The sequence below is a fragment of the Coloeus monedula genome (assembly GCF_965178545.1).
Source record: "Coloeus monedula genome assembly, chromosome: 3".
NCBI lineage: Eukaryota > Metazoa > Chordata > Aves > Passeriformes > Corvidae > Coloeus > Coloeus monedula.
Window position 1 is genome coordinate 95,074,181 of NC_138783.1, and position 21,325 is coordinate 95,095,505.

At 40.3% G+C, this 21,325-nt stretch overlaps 1 protein-coding gene across 2 annotated transcripts in view; it reads right to left on the minus strand.

The window, feature by feature from the left end:
* COL4A2 (collagen type IV alpha 2 chain) overlaps window positions 1-21,325 on the minus strand; it is a 145,858-nt gene that overhangs the window by 29,991 nt on the left and 94,542 nt on the right. For both annotated transcript variants that reach the window (XM_082277674.1, XM_082277675.1), the window contains 22 exons: window positions 21,077-21,211; window positions 20,950-20,994; window positions 18,705-18,821; window positions 17,904-17,975; window positions 16,301-16,336; window positions 16,145-16,207; window positions 14,574-14,609; window positions 13,860-13,901; window positions 13,258-13,332; window positions 12,062-12,106; window positions 10,794-10,856; window positions 9,921-9,965; window positions 7,602-7,655; window positions 7,265-7,331; window positions 5,802-5,903; window positions 5,246-5,401; window positions 4,542-4,634; window positions 4,073-4,239; window positions 2,699-2,771; window positions 2,505-2,611; window positions 1,143-1,344; window positions 312-371 (listed from right to left, as the gene is read on the minus strand). In XM_082277674.1, the coding sequence (XP_082133800.1) occupies window positions 312-371; window positions 1,143-1,344; window positions 2,505-2,611; window positions 2,699-2,771; window positions 4,073-4,239; window positions 4,542-4,634; window positions 5,246-5,401; window positions 5,802-5,903; window positions 7,265-7,331; window positions 7,602-7,655; window positions 9,921-9,965; window positions 10,794-10,856; window positions 12,062-12,106; window positions 13,258-13,332; window positions 13,860-13,901; window positions 14,574-14,609; window positions 16,145-16,207; window positions 16,301-16,336; window positions 17,904-17,975; window positions 18,705-18,821; window positions 20,950-20,994; window positions 21,077-21,211 (1,855 nt within the window). The remainder of the gene's footprint in view (window positions 1-311; window positions 372-1,142; window positions 1,345-2,504; window positions 2,612-2,698; window positions 2,772-4,072; window positions 4,240-4,541; window positions 4,635-5,245; window positions 5,402-5,801; window positions 5,904-7,264; window positions 7,332-7,601; window positions 7,656-9,920; window positions 9,966-10,793; window positions 10,857-12,061; window positions 12,107-13,257; window positions 13,333-13,859; window positions 13,902-14,573; window positions 14,610-16,144; window positions 16,208-16,300; window positions 16,337-17,903; window positions 17,976-18,704; window positions 18,822-20,949; window positions 20,995-21,076; window positions 21,212-21,325) is intronic.

Genomic DNA, 21,325 nt, shown 5'->3' on the forward strand with positions numbered 1-21,325 from the left:
CTTGGGCACCTATTTTCTGGTACTGTTTTTATAGATTGCACAGTAATCATTATTTTGTTACAATAAACACTCAAGAGTGATGAAATAAAGAATCTCTGAATTGTAGAGCTAGAAGTGCAGTAATTTTAGAAAATGTTCGATTTGATTAATTTACTTTAGAGCTATATGGAGTATATGCATGGTTATTTGTGACCTAAAGTTCAAAGAGTTTACAGCTAAGAGCATCCAAAGCAGTCATCAGAAAGAAAGTATCAACCCATAAAAGCATCATAAAGCTAAAAAGATATTCAAGCCATTTGTATGTACAGTACCCGACCATATTGGCTCACTTCCATCTCCTCTAGGAAAGTCTTCAATGACCTGCCCACAGTCTGTGAGCAAAGAATTAGAAAACACAGTTATTATCTAAAGAAGAAAAATTGCCAAAAGACAAAAATGTTCTCAATGCTAACCAAAATGCCTATAAAAACAACAGATAATGTATTCCCTCATGTATTATGCATGCATACAACACAAATTATTTGCTGTAAATACCGGAACACTCTATCCACACATTGATTAGATCCAGGCTTAAAACCTGTCCTGTCCAAGTTATGAGGCTGTGTGTCCCATGCACTGTGTAAGGTTGACATGTGCTTGCTTTACCTTGAGTATTCTGCCAGGCTTCTCGAAGTCAAGGAATAAGACTCTGAGCCTGACCTCTTCTGAATGTAGCCCTGGCATTCCTATGCTTGCAAAGGACTTGAAAAGCTGCAGAGATACTATGAGGAGCTCTGAAGGGTGGATACATGATTTTCTATGGTCAATTAAAAGATTATGTTGGATGGGAAAGATCAGAGAAAACCACCTGTGGGATTTCCAATGGCAGGACATTGCTCCATTGCCTCCAACTGCTTGAAACCTGAAAAATGTTATTTGCTGGCACTAACACATTAATTCATGCTATTTCAATACCTGACATGAAACTACTGGGACTTCTGACGTATCTCCTTCTTTAAGATTTCTGGTCAATACCAGCATTTCCTTTTTCCCTATGGAACCCCCACCAAGCTCTCACTTTTCAACAGTGTGCTGTATAAATGCTGCACGTATCTCTGTGCTGATCTTCCAAGGCTCTGAAGTAAGACAGTTGTATCTCTTACCTAGTTGGCCAGGCTCTCCTGGCAGACCAGGCAGACCTGGTGGTCCTGGGCTTCCATCTTGTCCTTGTTCACCTGGAGGACCCTGGAACCCTTTTGGACCAGGAAATCCTTCACCTGGCAGGCCTGCTTCTCCTGGAAAGCCCTTTGGGCCTAATTCACCTGGATAACCAGGATCACCGGGGAAACCTCTTATAGCATCACCCTGCAGGAAGTGAATGGAGGTGGTCACTCCTGACTTTGCTGAGAAAAAACTGCAATTCAAACAGTTCAACTACTCTCATGAATAACATCTTATAGGCAGTAATTTCTCAAGTGTTGCATCCCAGCTCCTTAAATCAACATTGAAAATAAAGTATTTTTAAAATAACCTGACTTTAATGTAGACCACATGGCAGTAAGGGCATGACAGAAGTGCTCCTCGAGGGAACATTCCTCTAAAAATATTGGCCCATAAAAAGCACTTGGGTAATATGAATCAGTGTTGTGGAGGGACTCCTGGCCCTTTCTGAAAAGCTCTAAGTCGATTTGGGGAGACCAAATGCATTGCTAGAGATGTTCTTTTGCGGCTGAGAAAAGCTGACATTAAAATGCACCCAAAAAGGCAGATTTTTTTTCTCTGTCTGCACCCCTAGTGACATTTCTACACTACTGAATCAACATCTTACAAACATCATTAGAGAATACTTTTCTATCTTCAGAAGAAATGTAAAGTGCCATCTTCACTGGTAGTAAAAGTACTGTGGTCTAGAGTGCCTGATAGAGCTCTTGCCCATCTTCAAATATGATATATGAGCATCCCAGTGGTTCAAAACATCAATTTATGATGGGCCACATGAATTTTTCTTTCAAGGTATTTAATTTTGCTTATAGAAGAAAGCTAGAAAATGAACAAAGACTACATGTCTAATTTCTAGATAGCTACAGTTAGTTAGGTGAGTTGCTATCAAGCAATATGATGATACAATGTACATTTTAGGATAGAAAATTGTAGTAAATTTTGCTTTTCTTTAAAACAGATGTACCAAAGCTATTGAAGTTCAGTCACAAAGAATCTCAGACCATACAAGAAGGAGTCACTAATAAACCATTAATTACCACAAACTAATCAGTAATCACAAGCTGGCCTAAATGAGAGTTATACACCACTATTTGTTGTTTAAGTAAAATGGAAATAAAAGTGAAAGATTGTTCTAAAAGCCCTGAGAGTAAACCTGATGCTTTATTTATCAACAACCAGCAAACCCAGCCTAGCTGTGCATCATTATCTGTGAGAGAAGGACAGGCTATAACCCCTCACAACCCCTCAGAATTAAGTGCATTAGTAGTATTAGGTGTGGTGTATTTGCTGTATTCTTTGCTTACCGGAAGGCCAGGCTGTCCTGGTAAACCATCTAATCCATCTCTGCCTGGGAAACCATCTTCACCTCTGATTCCAGGAAGCCCAGGATCTCCTCGGATTCCTTTGGTGCCTAAAGAAGACCTTCCATTGTGAGATCCATCTCTCATTAGTAGTATAAATAATAGGAAAATACAGGTGATAAGAATTTTCACTCTACCTTTCGTAGTTATGTGTAAAGAGTCTCCCTTTTCTCCTTTCCGTCCAGGAAATCCATCTGGACCCGAAAATCCCTGGTGTTACATACATTGAAAAAACCCCAAACAAACCAGAACTGTTTAAGAAATAAGTACCAAGATTTGCATTTCTACTGTCCTGCTTAAAAAAAAGCCTCCTTAGATTTTACTGCTTTCCTGTTACTTTCCTTGAAGGATTTCCTCTTCAGCAATCCCATTCTTGTGTAGAACCTTTATTAATATGTACTAACTAGGACCAAGGTCTCTATGGCATGGTAGGGGAGCTTCTGCATGAGGGACACCTGTGGCTTTCCAAGAGCTAGTGTCCTGCAGGTGACTTCTGCTGCAGAACTGCACTGGAGAAAACATGGTGAGTTGCTTAGTGTTAGCCACTAGAGAAAAAGCCCTAAGCAACTCTTTGCCACCTTGGAAAAAAACCTTAGGGTTCTACTGACATGCAATTCCTCCTGTGCACCACTCCCAAAGAGGACAACCTCACAGCTGGCAGTGAACTGTGGTTCACAGCACCGTTCTGGGGCTGAAAAGTAGCACTACCTTCATTTACCAGACAAGAACTTGGGCACCGAGCGATTAAGTGACCTGCCCCAAATCAAAGACCTGTGGGTAGTTTTTGGTTAGAGGGAGGGCTGGAGGTCTCTGGCCCAACCCAGCACTTAGAGCAGGTTGCTCAGGGCCTTGCCTAGCCATGCACTGAAAACCTCCAAGGAAGGAAACTTTCTCTCTTGCAAAGACAAACTGTGGTGAAGCTAAAGGGCAGTCTCTGGCATTCCTGATTCTTTGGCATAATGCAGAAACCTCCTCCTGAACAGCCCATCTGAAAGCGAAATTTCTAGCTGCTGGCCAAGAGCCTTTCAATCACAGAACCAAATCCATATCCATGGTAGGTGCCAAGGCCCAGAGGTTACAGACTCATTTACCATTGACTATTTTATGCCAGTTAGTTTTAGTTCCGAATAATTACACTCATGCTCACTAAAATGTAAGCCTGTTAGGTGCATGTTAGGTTTTCTTCAGCCACCTGTTACTGAATTCCAGGGCAGACACTGAATGAAAAGGATGTAGCTGATAAAGACAGAAAGAAAGATAGAAAGGTAGAAAGATAGAGAGAGAGAGAGAGAAAGACAGAAAGAGAGAAAGAAAGAGAGAAAGAAAGAGAGAAAGAGAGAAAGAGAGAAAGAGAGAAAGAGAGAAAGGGAGAAAGAAAGAAAGAAAGAAAGAGAAAGAACAACAGAGAAAGAATACTTTTCATCATTTTTCCATGGAGAATAGTTTGGGGTTTTGGGTTTTTTTTCACAGTAGGCATATAAAACTAAGCAATAAAGAAACAACTATCTCACTTTTGCACCAGGGTAGCCAGGAAGACCATGTGGTCCTTGATCACCAGGTTCTCCTTTCCTTCCAGGCTGGCCAGGGGTTCCTGGAAAGCCAGGAGGGCCGCGGGGGCCAGTAGAGCCCCTTCTGAGTTCCTCACCCAAAAGGCATCTAGTGCAATCCCCTTCTTCACCTAAGGAAAAGATTGGAAAGAGAAGAAAGAAAGCTCTATCAACAACACATGGATGTGCAGCTGTATCCATCTTACATACAGACTTGAGAATACTTGAGTAGTGTCTTAAATACTTGAGAAAACTACTCCTTTTTTTTTTTTCTGACAAGAATCCAACACAGTGTTTCTTTGTCATATTAGCCCCAGATCAAATTCATCAGTCCTCATGCATGTCATAGTTCAATAAACCCAGACTGAACACACTGGGACTTTACATAATGCATAACAGCAGATCATTTATTGAGTTATCTGTTTTAACCTACCTTTAGGTCCTTTTTGTCCTCTTGGCCCAGGGAAACCTTGTATACCAAATCTGCCTGGTGTTCCCTCCCGTCCTTTAAATCCAAAGAGACGACCTAGAAGTTTAATTAAACAAAAATATAAATTCATCTACCGTAGATTTACTCTTTTGCTCTTTCATTCCTATTTCTTTGAGCTGCAATGCATTTTCCCATTTCCTCTAATGTCACTTACTGCCTAACCCAGCCTGCTGTGATACACTCCATTCTCTTTTCCCCTCCCCATCTTCTCACAGTTTCTCACAGCCATTATCAGTAACTCAGTCTGCTGTGGCGGACAATCCTTGCCATTCTTTGCTCTCTCTAACACTGGATTCCTCCTCTCACTCAGCCCAACCTACTTTCCATTAGCACAAACAGCCTGCTCTGGATCACCTCACATCTTTTTCTCCATCCTTTCAAAAGTTGCCAGGACTGTCTAAAAATCACGCAAACATTTTCTTCATTGATGAGTGTACAAGACTTCTCTGCGTGTCCTCCCCACCTCTCATTTCATTTCATTTCATATCATTTCATTTCATTTCATTTCATTTCATTTCATTTCATTTCATTTCATTTCATTTCATTTCATTTTTCTGTCACTGTCTCACTTTGCCCTGCCAACAGATGTCTTTAAAATAATCAAAGGTGTTCCTGTGAGTCCTTATCATCTCTCTTTTTGCACTTACCAGGGGCTCCAATGGGACCAGGTGGACCACGAAGTCCTGGTGAGCCGTCCTTACCCGGAAACCCAGGTGGACCCGTGTAATAAGCAGGAGCTCCTATTTCACCCTTTTCACCTTTTGGTCCCATTTCTCCAGGTAAGCCTGGCTTATCCCCATCCGCTGAAACAGAATCAGGGAAGAAGTTCAAAACAATTTCTTAACAGTGCTGCCCAAAGAGCTGTGATGTAACAGAAGAGAAAGTTTATACAACTGCATCTAATATGCAAGGAAAAATGGACATATTTAGCATAGAGCAAAAATGGTAACTGCATTTTTCACTTGAGCAAATCAGTAACAGTTACTGAAAAAAGGCTCTGTCATCATCTCTATTTCAGTAGTTTTGCAAGAGTCCCATTGGTCCAAAGGAAAATGCTCCTCTTGTTTTTTGCCCCCTCAGTTATTTACTATTCTGCACTGTGTATTGCATGACCAGCATAAAGATTATTCCCACCATGACCCTGTATCAGTCAGAACTCCCTATAAAGTTAAGCTGTTAGAAGATATGTTGCTGGAGTATTACCATCAGAAAATCCAGGAAGACCAGGTGACCCACGATCTCCTTCCTCTCCTCGGTCTCCTGGGAGTCCAGAAACACCTGGGAAGCCTGGATCACCTCTTGCACCTGAAAGACATCCCCAATTCCACAAAATGTGTTAGTGTGATGCTGCTGTTTGTTAAAAAGCAAATATTAGAATCTTCAAGTGCTTTGGACTAGTAGAGTTTACGATAGTTTCTAAAACATAGCTTTAGAAATGGACCGACAGGAATGGTGTGGAGCCACCAAGCCCAGGAAGAAGGATGGTATTAGTATCTTTTACTAATATGCACCTATAGCTACATTGCTCCTGGGAAGCACAGAACAGCAGCTCTCTGAGGAGAGCCCCTCTTTTTCCTACAGGAAGTTTCTGCTGTAACAGATGTGTGATATGTGAGCTTCCTTTACTTCCCACTACCAAAAGCATCTGCCTGGGCCTAGCTATTGCCTGCAGAAAGTATCGTGTTCTTGTCAAAGATCAGTGATAGTAGAGGACATGTGGTGTGTTCAGCCCCCTGCCTGCTTCTTTCTCTCTCTACACACTCCCTCCTGCTTCTAAAAGGTTCACAGAGTATTTGGGGTGATTTGACCCATGTTTTGGGTCTCTTGCCCCCTTTCTCTGGGAGGAAGGGAACCATTCATTGCTAGTCTCTCTGGCTTTCAACAAGACCAGTAAACTCTATGGTATGAGGACAAAGGCCAGGGCATGTGATCACTCTTGCTGTTTGCTGGCACCTTCCCTTGAATAGTTTTGGCCTTGGCAAACTGGCACACCTTTTACGTGTTTCTAGTCTAGCCAGCCAGAGCCACCACAGCTCTGCAGAGCAGCTGACACCGGGTGCTACAAGCGTAGTGAAAAGATCACAACAGAAATTTGTCAATTTAAAAAAGGAAAAAAAATACTTTTCTATTCCTCAAGGCTTTTTTCATGTCTTTCTTTCTTTTCTTTCTTTTCTTTCTTTTCTTTCTTTCTTTTTCTTTTTCTTTTTCTTTTTCTTTTTCTTTTTCTTTTTCTTTTTCTTTTTCTTTTTCTTTTATTCTTTCTTTTATTTTTTCTGTCTTTCTATTAGATGATAAGAATGTTCTCTGCTGTGCTGCCACTACTGCACTTTATCCAAAATCTGAAGCAGGACACAGAAGACAGACTCCCATTCTTCCTTTTGCTGGACAACAAAGTCACATGCTTTTTTGCTTGCTTCTTCTCTGTGGATACAGGCATGCATGGAAGCCTTTTGTATAGCAATCCAGCTTCAGCAGCAGAGACAAAGAAACCACCTGCCTGCAAAAAGGTGATTAGGGCACTCTCTTGGAAGGCAATTACAGCTTCTGGAACACTTTAGCAAACACTTTTTTTTTTTAGGAGTTGAATTCTCAGAATGTTATGCTTTTGGTCTACGCAGAAGGTAGTGAAACAGCTAAGATAAACAATCTAAGCAAAGAAGATGTACCTTTCCTTGGGATGCGGGAAGGAAAATAGGAATCTGGCCCTGGAGGACCCATCTCGCCAGGCTCTCCCTGTCAACAGAAGTTGAAGTATCACACCCAAGCACATTATTATAGAGAATTTGTTTTAAAATGGAAAGGTATGCCCATGAAACACAAACCCCCAAACTCCAAAAGGCACTGACATGACACTTAAGAAACCTCAAAGATTTCAAGTTAACGAACCACATAACCAGTCCTACAATGACAACAGACACAATTGCTACCACATGATGACAGAAAGGAAAGAAAGCAAAATGATATCTGGCTTATTGCTTCTAGCAAATGAAACTAAAGCAATACCTTGCTTCCTCTGGAACCATAGCCACCAGGTGGACCATCAAATCCTGGAATACCCTGTAATACACACAAAAATGATTGACTTTTCCTTTATCAGAGAGAGACTAAAATTATTTGGTCTGTAGCAATTCCTGTAACACCAATCAGGTTCCTTGTGGTTTGATGTCCCACCTCTTGGAGCAAGCCTAACTCTTGCCAAAGGCCAGAGGGACCTGCTGTGCTGCTGGCTCTGTCAGCCCTGGCAGTGGTGCAGATGGAAGGAACACCTACACTCACACCATTCCATGGATGCTGCAGGGTGGAGGAGGAGAAAGGGGATCCCCTCCATGCCAGTTGACCCTGAGACACATGAGCCAGGCAGCTAAAACACACCAGCCTGTTGCAAGAAAATTAAACTAATCAGAATCATTACAAGTGGACATATTTTCACTGGAATGGAAAACAGGGAGCAGTGAAATAGCACTGAAGTGCACAGGTCTGTTTTGCTCTTTTCCAGGTGGCTGGAGACTGTTTGGCTGAAGAAGGGTTCCACAACTGAGAAGAACTCAGGAGCAGCCCTAAAGGTGCCTTCCCTCTACTCTCCCACCCCTGGGCATGCCATATCCCTGAGAAAATTTTCCATCCCTACCCTAGAAATTGTTATAATATTTAAGATCCTACCCACTCCATTCTTTTAAAAGGTTTGAGATCCATAGCATGTGGACTAAAACATGCACAGTAACACATCCTATCACCCGGGAGTGAATTTCAGCTACTGGCATGAGAAAAGTGCAGGTTTCAGAGATGCTGACCCAGAGGAGATCATCTCTTCTGTGTGCTTTACTCAGCTCTTCGACAACTTTTGTTCTCTACAGAAAATGTCTGCATGAAGTCTGGAAAGAGACTGATGTTAAAAAGGTGTGCTTTTAGTAGAAAACAGTGGCCAGATCCACAACTGATGTCAATTAACACAATTTTGCTGAAACCAGTAGTTTTGTATAATTCATACTTATAATTAGATTATCAGTCAGCTTTTTAAAATCTCAGCATCTCTCAAGTTTCACAGTGGATACAATTCTTACCCAGAACTTGAATGTTAATAACCAGCTCTGTAAGTCACTTTTGAAGCAGTTTTGAAGCACTACAAGTACCACAGCTCTTAACAAGATTCTGCAAACCTGACCACGTGTTTCAGAGACGTTTCCATAATGGCAACTGTACATCACACCATCAGAAAAGAAGCCTCTCCATTATCAGGTGTAAAATCTCTTTACGCTAGGTGGAGCTGGTGGTCTAAAAGCAAAGCCAGCAGCTTCCTACTCAACTGCAACTTCATCTGTGTGGTAGCAGGACTTAACCATCCTTTTTTCTTTCTTAAGAATAAAATCACTCCAAAAGACCCAAAAAGGAGGTTGTTGTGAATAGCACACAGAGTAAGGTGTCTCATCTCACACACACATTATACAATGACAGTCCATCCAAACCAATGTACCTTCTGCTAAAATTATTGCCAAGATTCATGCTCAAAAAGGGGCAGCCACTGTTCACATCTGACTGGAGCATGAACCCATGTTAAGGTCAACCAGTGGGCTTCAATGGGTTTTGCATCAGCCTCTCCATGTATGTATTACTAGCAGCAATTCCCTTCCACACCACCAGGACTGAATAGCTGTGCAAAGGTTATTTTTCGGATTTCATGTACTTTCACATCCCATGTGTTTCATGTTATTATTGTTATGCCTTTGTGGCAGGACAAATCTTTAAACAACTAAAGATGGCAAAGCATGGAAAAATCGTGCATCCCACAGCTATTTACCTCATGGAAGTGATTTCTAAAGCTGACTGAAGAAGCCTTTTTCTGAGACCAAACAGTAAGTCTCTGTCTGACAAAATGCTATTTTAAATATTTGGGTGTGTTTCCATGGGGACAGAGATTTAACTGGTATATTTATCAGTTTCCATCTCTTCTCCCTTTGTGATATCCAAGATAACCATACATCTCAACCACATCTCCACAAATTCAAAAAAGTTTCTGCTTGTAGGAAGAAAATTACAGAAATCATAATCACAGTAATGGGAACAATGAAAATGACACCCCCCTGCAGTGCTCTCAGAAGATGCTCACGGTTTAAGCAAAACCAGACTTTAATTATAGGGTAATTATTTTTTTCTCACTGATGAGAAAAATAACTGACCCAAAATTACAATGATGGATGAACCCAGATGATATTTGTTAGACTACAGCTAGTGTAATTGCAGGCAGAATTTGTTCTCTACAGTTTACTTTTCAGACAGATTGTCTACGTATGTGTTAGAAGCAACAGTCTCATATGAAATACTCACTCTTTCTCCACTGAGTCCTGGAAAACCATTGATGCCAGGCAGTCCCTATGGAGGTACAATAAAATGAACGATATTAAAATGCCATTCTAACATCCCCACGGCAAAGAACTATTATTATTTCTTAGATAAAATAAATCTAACAGCTTGAAACTCTGAAATAAATAAATCTACCAGCTTTAAACTCTAACAGTCGCCCTTCAGATAGGTTTTCAGTTAGATTTTTGTATGGTGCAAATGGAACAGGTCCAAAATCTAATCCAGTATTTGATTTTTTCTCTCTTAATCAATACATTTTAGATTGACCATAAAGATTTTAAAGATGACTGAGATTTTTTAAAAAAATGTATTATCGGTACTGTTCTCACTCTATTTAAGCACTTCAGAAACACTGCTCCAAAACAAGCAGTCATAGATGCTAGGAGGAGACATTTAGATTAACTTTTGTTTGAGGGGTCACAAGTAAGTGGAGTCAGACTCATGTTTGTTAACTGTGTTCTGCAGACATCTCAAATGGAAACATTGAAGCACAGTCTGTGCTGAGGACCAGGACAGCAGCTGTGGTCAGTGAGCACAGCTTCAGGTGAGAGATGCACAAGGCTTCCCAGTGATGGCAGAGGCATAGCTTGTCATTCTTTGGCATACCTGTGAGTCCACAGACACACCTGTGAGTCCCGTGGGGGCCTCCTCCCACCACCATTTCAAAATGGCCTTTTCACTTTCCTGCTTCAGGCAGTTCTGAGCTGGCCAAACCTACTGATCTGAAGAACTGTAATTTCTATAGTTTGTTCATCTGTGTTCTGTTCCAGAAGGCAAATTCTCAGCTCAGATCCACACATTCAGCTGAGTGAATTCTACCTTTAATAAGTGACTCACCCTTTGTCCCGGGTAGCCCATTACCCCTTCTTCACCTTTTTCAGGAGCAAAGAGAAGTACACCCTAGGAAAGACTGCACGTCAGTTCAACATATTTCTTCATTATGTGCAAAAAAATTGCAACACTGTGTTATGGAAGCTAAACAGGAAGAAAGCATCACTGTAACACAAGGATAATCTAGTAATAGCTGCATGTGAAAGAACAGCTGTCCTTAAAATTAAGTGTAACATGCTTGCTTCACTACAATAGCAGGAGCAGGCCAATATAGAGAAGACAGTGTCTCCCTCCTACCATCTCCTTTATTTCATCTGCGTCTGCAGCTCTGAAGAAGAGCCAAAATAATCAGTCAGCTATACAACCAATTAAGCAACTCAGTTTATGCCCAAACTGTAGCTTCAGAGAGTTACTTGGCAAACATAGGCATGCTGCTATCCACCCTACTGTACAAAAAAAAGGGGGGGGGGGAAAAAACACATATCCCCTTTTGCTACATCAGCATATAATCTAGTTTTCCTAATGAGTAAAAAACAATCCTACATGTGTAAAATATGACCAGCAGCTGAAGAACTGGCTAGCAACCACACATGGAGGGCATCAGGGCTCACACTGTGACCTTCTCCCGTAACCTTGTGGAGTTGCTAACCAGACCATCTGAGAAAATAAAGCTCTGCAAAATGCTCAGTGAGACACCCCTGCTTGGTAAAGACTGTGTTTTAAAGCCTGCTGGGAAGTCAAAAGGAACCACTCAATGGCAAAGCTATTCAGTCAGTCTAGAGGTTGTCTGTGAATTATAACTAAACCATGTTCAGTCAAGCTGGGTTGACAGCTTTACACAATGCAGCAACATATGGGATTACTGCCCAGTTACTCAACAGATCTAAAAAACCATGAGACAAAATGTTTGTATGTGCTGGAGAGTAGACTAAAAATGAGAAAAAATATTTCATATATTCTTATTTAATGAAATATAGTGAAATTTTAAAACATAGATCAGAAGAATAAGTAAAGAGATTTATTAATAGTTAAAACTGAAATTAAAAATGTGTGAGGGAAGGTCTTATTTCAGTAAAACAGTAAGAGAACAACTGATTGTGCTGTGGAGTTATTACACATCAAGTTGTTCAGTTTTTCTGAAGCATTAGAACTGGTGTGTCTGCTTAGAACACATCTATATTGCTCTATATCTATATTCCATCACATCAGTGAACAGTGCACAAGTATTAACTCCAATATTATTATTTGTCTTTGTTCTTCTCCACATGACTTACTGGAATTCCAGCTTCCCCTCTTGGCCCAGGGTCTCCTCTTTCACCCTAACAATAAAGAGAAAGTATTCAGATAGGTTTGGCATTCCCATTTATATTTCAGTAATTTTTATACAACACAAAATGACTGATCAAGAGAAAAAACATTACTCTTGTGCTGTTCTTTATTCATACACTTCTCATATGAAATGCATGCTTTCATAAGAAGTTTTTGAAGTTGGTTTTTAGAAAAATATTTGATAATTTTTCTGAAAAGGTCTCTAGGAATGTGAATGCCCAGCTCTTTCCAGGCTTGTTCATGAGATGTCTGGGTGGTGAGTGCCTAAGTAATGCCTATGAATAAATGCACATTCTTTCATTTTTACGTACTGATTATCTCTGAATTATTTGATCAAGAGGTCCTGTTAGGGTAAGACGAATCATAGCCTAAAGTCCACTCACTATCTTGATGACATCTCCATTGAATATAACAGCTCTCCAGGTAAGTAGCTCACATGTGGGTGTCTCTGCTTAGTCATGGAAATCCCAGCATGTATGGGATATATTACTTAATGTATGTATTACTTAATGCAGACTGCAGAGCATTAAAGGTGTTTTTAGATCTTCCAGTACTGTAGTAATTTACTCATCTTATTGCAGAAATTGTATGAGCCACATAAACTTTCTAACTTCAGATATGGGATGAAAAATTACTGGTCTGGAGGTTGGTGTCTGATACAGAATATACACATACAGGGTATGACTGCCTCTGCTCCCAGCAAGAAGCAGCAGATGAGAATAAACTGCATCTCTCTGGTGGGGATTTCACCAATACTTATGAATAAGGCTTAACTCTAAATATATAAATATCTGCATCACATAGATAAGCTATAAAAACAAACACAGTAATGGTTTCTCAGCAGGCATTTCTGTTTGTAAAATGAGATGTGAGTGATGGCCAGTAGTTGCATGCTTAAACAAAAAGAACAAGTTTGCCAAAGGCACCTTTAAACCTGAGAAATACTTTCTGAATTACTTTAGCCACTATAGTTTCCATAAATACTTTATGATTGAAGTTTGTGAAAGCAGCAGATTTCTCTTTTGATATATTGAAGTCTCCTAAGTTCTATATGTTAAAACATGTTTGTACAATATTTTAGTTTTGGTACTGCAGAGCTCTTTGTTCCTTGTTTATTTTAGAAAAATACCCTCTTAGTTACCTTGTGTTTGTCAGGGGGGACACCCGTCAGTTCTCTTGTAGGAAGCCCAGGTGGACCTGGAGGACCTGGGGAGCCCTGCAGGAAAAATATGAAGGTACATTTACTAACAACTATAATAGCTGGCCAAGCAGTTGATCAGCACAGGGTCTAGGACACTGCAATGAAAGGAGCAGCACAGATTTGTGCCTGCTGGGAGTATGGTTCTAAACCATATACAACAATACCAAATTAGTTGATGGCAAGATAAATTAATTTTGTGCTGGGTTAACATATAGCAATACTTGCTCTTGCTCTGTGTGTTTCCAGAATAACAGCAAAGATCATTGCATTATATAAAGTGGCCTGGCTTTATAGATTTCAGAAGTGTTACCTCTGTTTCAGTGTAAATGAGAGCACAGAGAGACCCAGACGAAGCGGTTAGTTCAGCTATGATGTTCCTCATAGAGATTATAATTACTTTCAGACCTATACTTCATTTTTCTCTTATAATTATATAATGCAGTTGCAAATGAAGAGAGTATTTAAAATAGGATCATTTATAAATAGCAGATAACATCAACCTGCCCTTTAGTAGTGATATTAATTAATTAGTTTTCCTTTACCTGTTCACCTTTTTCTCCATAGAAGCCAAGGCCCCTGCTGCCCTGCAAAAACAATAGGTCAATATCTACCAAGTGTACAACTCTAATCTAATTAAAAATTCAAATTTAAACATGCTTAAAGGCCTTTTCAGGCTTACAAGTCTGTAGGACACCAATGAAGAACAGCAATCAAATAATAGTCTAGGTTTACCTTGAAGTATTTTTATAGACTTAGAAGTATTTTTATAGACCTAAACTTTTAGAAAGACAACACTATTTAAAATCTCATGCTACCAGTGCTTTTTTGAGTCATCCATTGAGTAATGTCATGAAAAGATTAAGCATTTCCTTTACAATGTTTTTAATAGCCTTGAATGCTAAATAAAAACACCTAAATGGGCTGGAACAATGAGCTCGTATGTTTTTTCCATGGAGATAAAATTGAATATTGTGAAGACTGCAAGGCTTCTCTGTTCATGGGAAGCTACTACAGTAGCTTCTGTAGAAGTGACTACAGTAGCAAATTAAATCTGGCTCTAGAACTGGTTTAATCTTTTCAGGGTAGGCGATCCCAGTGTAAGATTAACTTCCCATGGTATGCAGCCAACACAGAAAGTCTTGTGCTACACAGTCTTTCGTGCAGCCCATGGTTCTTTCTTTTACTGCCTTAAGTAGGTTTTGGATAAACCTCAGCAACACAAAATCAACATTAACAACTCTGACACAAAGACTTACTTGTGGTCCTTGGGGCCCTGGGGGTCCTGGGGGTCCCTGAGGAAGCACAATAGGGGAGAGCAAGTTACTCGTTGCTTTCTAACCAATGCATGCAGGAGGTTAGTTCCTTTCTGTCTGAAACCTAAGTTTATACTTAGTAGGCAGGGTATTCCTCAGCATCTCATGTGCTATTCTTACTATATTAGCTGTATTTACTGTTCTGAAAAATACCTTCCTAAATCACATCGTAATCCTTCTGAACATAATGGCAGTTACCCAGCCTAGATCTAATGAAAACCCATTTTTCAACTAATAAGAACTTGTGTTTTGGATTCTGACTAAGTAACATTTTAAGCTCATACCTGAAGTTAAGCACATCTTTAAGTGCTTCACTAGGCTGCAGTCTTGGTACTGTATTGGTGTGCAAGGGGGTTGAACTACCACAGGCTTCTCAGACCTGTGAAATGCTCCCAGGTCCCTCTCACAGGTGAGTCACAGCTTCAGAGGCAGTAAATAAAGTTGGATGTATTTTGCTCAAGAGATGTTGCCGATATGGTAACCAGAGCGATGTAATTGTGGGGCTCAGAAAACGTATGGTTCATAGCACTCCTAACATCCAAGAAAGAGCTCTGGGAATATGAGTCATTGCAGGCTGGGCTCCTGTGTGAAGCTTGTGAACTTCTGTGGGTTTGCTCTAAAGCAAGAGTAAATAAAGGACTGTTTTCCCTTCAGGAGAACCAGTGGAGGAAGAAAAGGTGAAGTATGCTCCAGGTGATGAAACAGGCCAGTGCAGAAAATTAACTTTGAACAGCTTAGCATGCTATGGATTTAGGGCTTTTTTTGTTTAGTTTGATTTTTTTTGGGGGGTAGGGAGTGGGTGGGGGATGTCCCTGAAAACAGCTATGGGGGCTATGTGGGAAAAGCCCTGAACTAATTTCTCCCTCTCAGATCAGGAATGCAAAGCAGGTCCAAAGTGAATTCTGACAAAACGAAGAAAAGAAAATGCTACAAAGTTGCATTACAGGAAAATAATAAAAGCTTTAAGAAAATGAAATATATTGAATTTGAATATCTGCTTCTCACCAGCAAAACTATTAACTATGGAAATAAGAAATATATAAAATGGTATCTGGAGAGAACACAATATTCTCAAAGAACTATACTGCAACAGTTGTCAACATCAATGCTCTAAATGATGATTTTGGAAAAAAATTACTGAAAAGTAGTTCAAGAATAAGATTGCATTCTAAATATTATTCAATCTCCTGTGGGAAGTGTGGAGAGCTAACATACATATCCTTTATGAGCAGAAAAGATAACATATTCAAATCATGATATTTTCGATATAGGGAGATGTTCCAAGGAGGTTAAAAAAATACAACCTAAATCAAAAGCCTTTGACAGCACAGGGCAAAAAACCCTATACCTCTTTCTGCAACATTCATCCCTCAGTGTCTCACAGTGCTTTTTAAAAGGTTTTATGTGCATTGACACCTTCTTGCTATTTCTACCCTAGGTTACAATCCAACATAATGGAACATAATTCTTCTGTTTGGTTAATTTTCTAGAGAACATCATTTAAATGTACTTACTGGTCTTCCTTGCTGTCCTCTTGGACCAACAGGTCCTTGAATACCCAGCGTACCTGGAGGTCCCTTTAAATAAAAAAGCCCACCAACTATCAATTAATGTCATTCTGATATTAGTTACTGTTGACATTTCATCACATCCACTGTAACACTACTTACTGGAAAACCAATGAACCCTGAATCCCCAGGATCTCCCTAAAAAAAACAAACAACAAACAACAAGAAGTAAAAAATGCAATAACTTCTATATACAAAATTGAATAAAATATTTTTATCACTCATTAATTTTTTTCTCATTCAAACAACTAATTATAGCATATGATGCTACTCAAACCCTTCCATACAGATGCATTCCATAGAGATGCTGAGATAACTGAATTTGGGCCACACAGATCTCATGCTTTCTATATATGGTGTAGTGGCATGCAATAGAGTAGCAGGGTACAAAGTTGGCTAGTGAAGTTAGGGACCCAAACTACAAGGCTGAATGATACAACAGACGACACTGAATTTTTTTGTTGAAAAATCCTATCTAACCAGTGGCTTAATTAGGACTATAACCTTAGCTGAAATGCCCAAGCTCATTTTGTGAGTTGCATGGGAATTACTGAGTCATTTTGATTCTCTTCTGAGTCACTAAAAGCATTTGGAACATACTGTTTTCAGTGACCACATATTTTAACTTCAGTACATGCTGAAATGTTTTTGGAAATTAGATCCAAAAATGTTCTAGCCCAAAGACGTTTCAACACACATAAATAATGTGTTATTCAGTCCAAACACCTTCAATCACTTTGAGTAACATCTTAACTACCTAGTTAATTTGCGTTTAGTTAACAGAATAATTTGTGGAACCAAATACTTTCTGAAATGAATACAGGTGTCAGTATCCATCCTTGGCCAAAATGTAGTTGAGCATTTCTTAAACATTTCTTAAACATTACTTAATCATTCCTTAATCATTCCTGATTGCTAACAAGTGCAGATCTGAAGATTTTCTAAAAGGAAAAGAGAATTCCATTAAAAAATACAGGCAACTTACAAATATGTCAAGAGAAATACCTATTTTGGCACATACTGCTGGCACAAAACACACATAAACAATGTCAGCAGATCCCTTCTGTGCTGAGTATAGCTCAGCTGTAGCTTTTATATCAGCCACAATTTATATTCTGCATATGTAATCTTATCTCCTTCTCATACCTTCAAATTATGCAAGATTATATATGTATATGAGAAAAAGCTGCAGGTGATTACAAAATAAATTTTAAGGATTAGACACAGTAAAAGCACCCACTGGAATACTTGAGGTTCACTAAATAAATAAATAAAAAAAATATTGAAGGATATTTTACCCTTAGTCAGTCAAACACTTGCAGGAAGATTTTACAGAAAAGGTGCTAATAGTAACCAGAATCACTAAATGGACAAAACTATGGCAAAGGAAGGATTTTGTCATGCATGATACAAAGGTAGTCATTGAATAAAGAGGGGAATACTTGACCTACATCATCTACAGTGCCTTTGCAATCCACCTACAGGCTGACTTTCTCTGGAAATAACTGAGTGGAGATTTTTTCCCTTGGATATCAGATAAACTTTGCTACAACCAGAGAAAGCAGAAACTGCCTTTCAAAGCCTACACAAAATCAAAGTGGGCCTCTTGGGATGTGCCCATCAGGGTATAAGAAAAATGTACTCTCCATCATGTGTGTGAAAAACTGTACTGGGCAAGAATAACTGCTGGGAGTTACAGACGTACCCTGTATCGGCTGATGATCTCCGGTGCTATTATGTACGGCTCCCCCTTCTGGCCCTTGGGCCCTTGGACTCCCTGGAGGTGACCAGAAAAACCAAAACACACCCTAAGTTTCATATCATATATGTTAACTTGTAAACAGCTAAGAGTGAAATGAAAAATATTTGTTGGTGTTTTCATAAATATACATAGACATACTGCAGTTTAGAGGCAGAGACTATGCCTAGCTTTGGAAATTTATGGTTTAGAAAAAGATGTAAACCCTCACAGTACATAAAAGAATGAATTTCTAAATCTGTGGGAGAAACACCCCATTACCTGGGAGTGGTATTATGGGGAAGCATGTCCTAGCTAGAACTGACGCTGCACTTCCCAGGGCTGACCTGCCCCCTGGTAAATCCAGGAGCCCCACCGCTCACCTCAGCATGATCCTGTGTATCTCATCATGAAAAGCCAATACTTTGGCCATGGGGCAAGAAAGGAAAGGTTACTTTCATCAGCAGCTGTGAGTTTAATATTGTTTTATTGCTGTTGATTAAAGCTGTACAGGTTTTCCTACAGTAATCTCTCTGCCAAGACCTGTATGAGAGGTATAGCTCTGAGCAGACCTTCTGGCCCTGGCTGCAATTCAATGACTAAACACAGTGCAGTGTGTCCATGCTGAGTCTGCACAAATGCTCTGCTGGGCCAAAAAGCCCCACGTTCCCTTCATTAAGATATGTCCCATTAACTTCCAACCCACATGTGAACGAAACTCACTCCAGCAATGTTCTTGGCCTCACGTACTCCCTGCCAGCTACTTACAATGCTACCAGGGAAACCAGAGCGTCCGGGAGTTCCTGAGTCACCAGGGTCACCTGTTGTCCCATTACAGCCATCATGACCTGGTTTCCCCCTTGGTCCTGGCTGCCCTGGATGACCCTGTTGAGGAAAAAATTAAGTGTTTATCTATCCATCTGTTTCTAGTTTTCCTTTTCCTCTAGTCACGAAGTATTTAGACATTCTCACATTAAGCCCAAGGCTTGGATCCATGGGAAACTAGGATTTTCAAAGACAGAAACAGACAGTGCCTTTTTTTAATATAGCTGCAGCTTGAACCAGATGCCCCAGACAGCATGAAAAAATGAGTAGTGAAGGACCTTTCAGAAAGGGTAAGAAAGCTATGTTCAATGCAGGCTCTGTTATGCAGAGAACTAAGCCAGATGAGGCTGCTGTGAGGGATCCACCAAGAACTGGGATTGTTAAGCATTTCAGTGCTTCACACTGGAAGAGTGGCAAGAACGGCTCCTCACTGACTTTCAACAGCTTCCAAGCCAGGAAAAAAGTCAAAGATGCTGTTGGAGCTAGATTGAGTGTCATGATGAGGCTGTGAATATGGAAGAAAACAGCAGGGCTCAAAGTTAGGGAGCTGGGGGCACTCCAAGACCTTGACACACAGCCTCTGAAAAGTTACTCGTCTCAAACTGGATTTTCACTGCTGTTCCCAGATCACCTTAATTGCTGTTGCTTCTGGTTTGCACTGAGGCTGATGAGAAGCAAATCTTCCCTTGAGCAGCTCTTTCTTCCAGCAGGCTCAGTTACAAAACCCAGAAACTAACATAAAACATTTGTCCCTTCTTCTTTATCTATAGCAAGAGTTTTCTCTTTGCTTTTGCTCCATTGCTTAGAAAAAACAGAAGATTGTCCATGTCCTTACTCAGCTTCACCAAATACTGGCACTCCTCATCCCAGAAGAGATTCAGTCTTGTCACCCTTCTCTCTTGGCTCCCAGCCCCACATCCTAGCACCATGCCACTGTGGTTTGTTCAGGTATCTATTTACCTGCCTTCCCATGGTCAGTGTTAAGACGTGGCCTGAAAAAACTGGTTGGGAAATGTAAGGGTGCTTGAAGGGCAGGGGAGCTTGAAGAGAGGACACAATGAAAATGCAAGTTCAAGTACTGTCTGAAGGTATTTATCCCTCACAAGGCAATGTGCAGAGGCCAGGGAGGCAGGGCTGAAAAAGAAAACATGCCCAGGTAAGAGAAGCAGTCCAGCTATAGCAACACCGGGCTTCACAGGGGAGCAATTTACTCTGCTTCCCAGGATGTTACAGTGCTTAGAAAGAAACTCAGCATGATGCAGTGAGATGAACAAGATCCTTGGCTCAGGAGTGTTAATAGAAATGGCAAATATGGTTTTCTTTTTTTCCTTTAAGAGTGAGAAAGAGGGAGACAAGGAAGATTGTGAGAGAGAAATCCCTGAAACTTGATAGGAAGCTCTTCTAGAAACAAAAGAGGGTAAAAGCAGAGTGGATGTGGATGCGTGGGCTGCAAAGCAGGGCCCTGGTGTCAGGGAGCACTACAAAGGAAACCCAAGCCTGGGAACTCTGTCCAGGGATTCCAGTGACTCAGATTTCTTTGTTATTTTATGACACAAGATGTAAAGAAGTGTAGGCTGGGAAAATACTGTGCTGTGAACTTTACCCGGTTTTCCTCTTTGAGTGTTTCAGTTTCATGGACCTGGTCAATTTGTTCAAAGTTTTACACTGTTTAGTGCTCAGGAAGTTTTTAAAGACAATCTCAAGCATGCCATATGCGTTATAAAGCAAATTAACCATAGTTAGTATTCTTAAAATCACTGGTCTTTATACACACTTTCCAAATCAGAAAAAAATAGGAATGACCCACTCGTGTCCTTCGTTCACAAGCTTAAGAGTTGTGAAGCACTTATGTCACAGGTCTTTCCTGTGAAAGAACATACTTAGCTGGGTAACCTCCAGAGACACAGGAAATGTCTATCCTTTTTTGCCCCTTTTACAAGGGGATTTCTCTGTAGGACAAAGCAAATGGACCTTAATTACCTGAGGGAATGAGATTGAGCACAGATTCTGCTCTTTTGTTGTGTATCTGTAGTTCCACTCACTTCAGCAAATGTCCTTAGCTGAAGAGTGTGTACGTGGCTGATGTAGAATTTAAGCCAGACATTTTAATTAAATTACAAAGGCTTTAAGCTAGCCTGCAATATTTGCAGTTGGTGATTTCTTAAAGATGAAGTAACCTGCTACTTACAGGAATGCCATCTGCCCCGGGGAATCCAGTGACTCCTCTTTGTCCCTAGAGTGAAACAGCACAATTAAAATGATGTTCTGCCCAGCATTTTGCTTATTAGCTAAAGCATTTGATATTCAAAAGTTACCACTTCTCCTTTGGGTCCAGTTATTCCTGGGTATCCTCTTTCACCTTTGTGGCCTTTGGGACCTTGCACTCCTGGGATCCCCATCAATCCTGGTGGTCCAGTGAATCCCTGTGATCCAAGAAGTCCTGGCTGGCCCTGATAAAAACAAGAAAACAGCATTTACATAGGAACAGTTTTGATGCATGAAGCTGGATAAGTTATCACTGCTGCAATGGAGTCAATCTCTCCAACAAAAAATAAACACAGAAT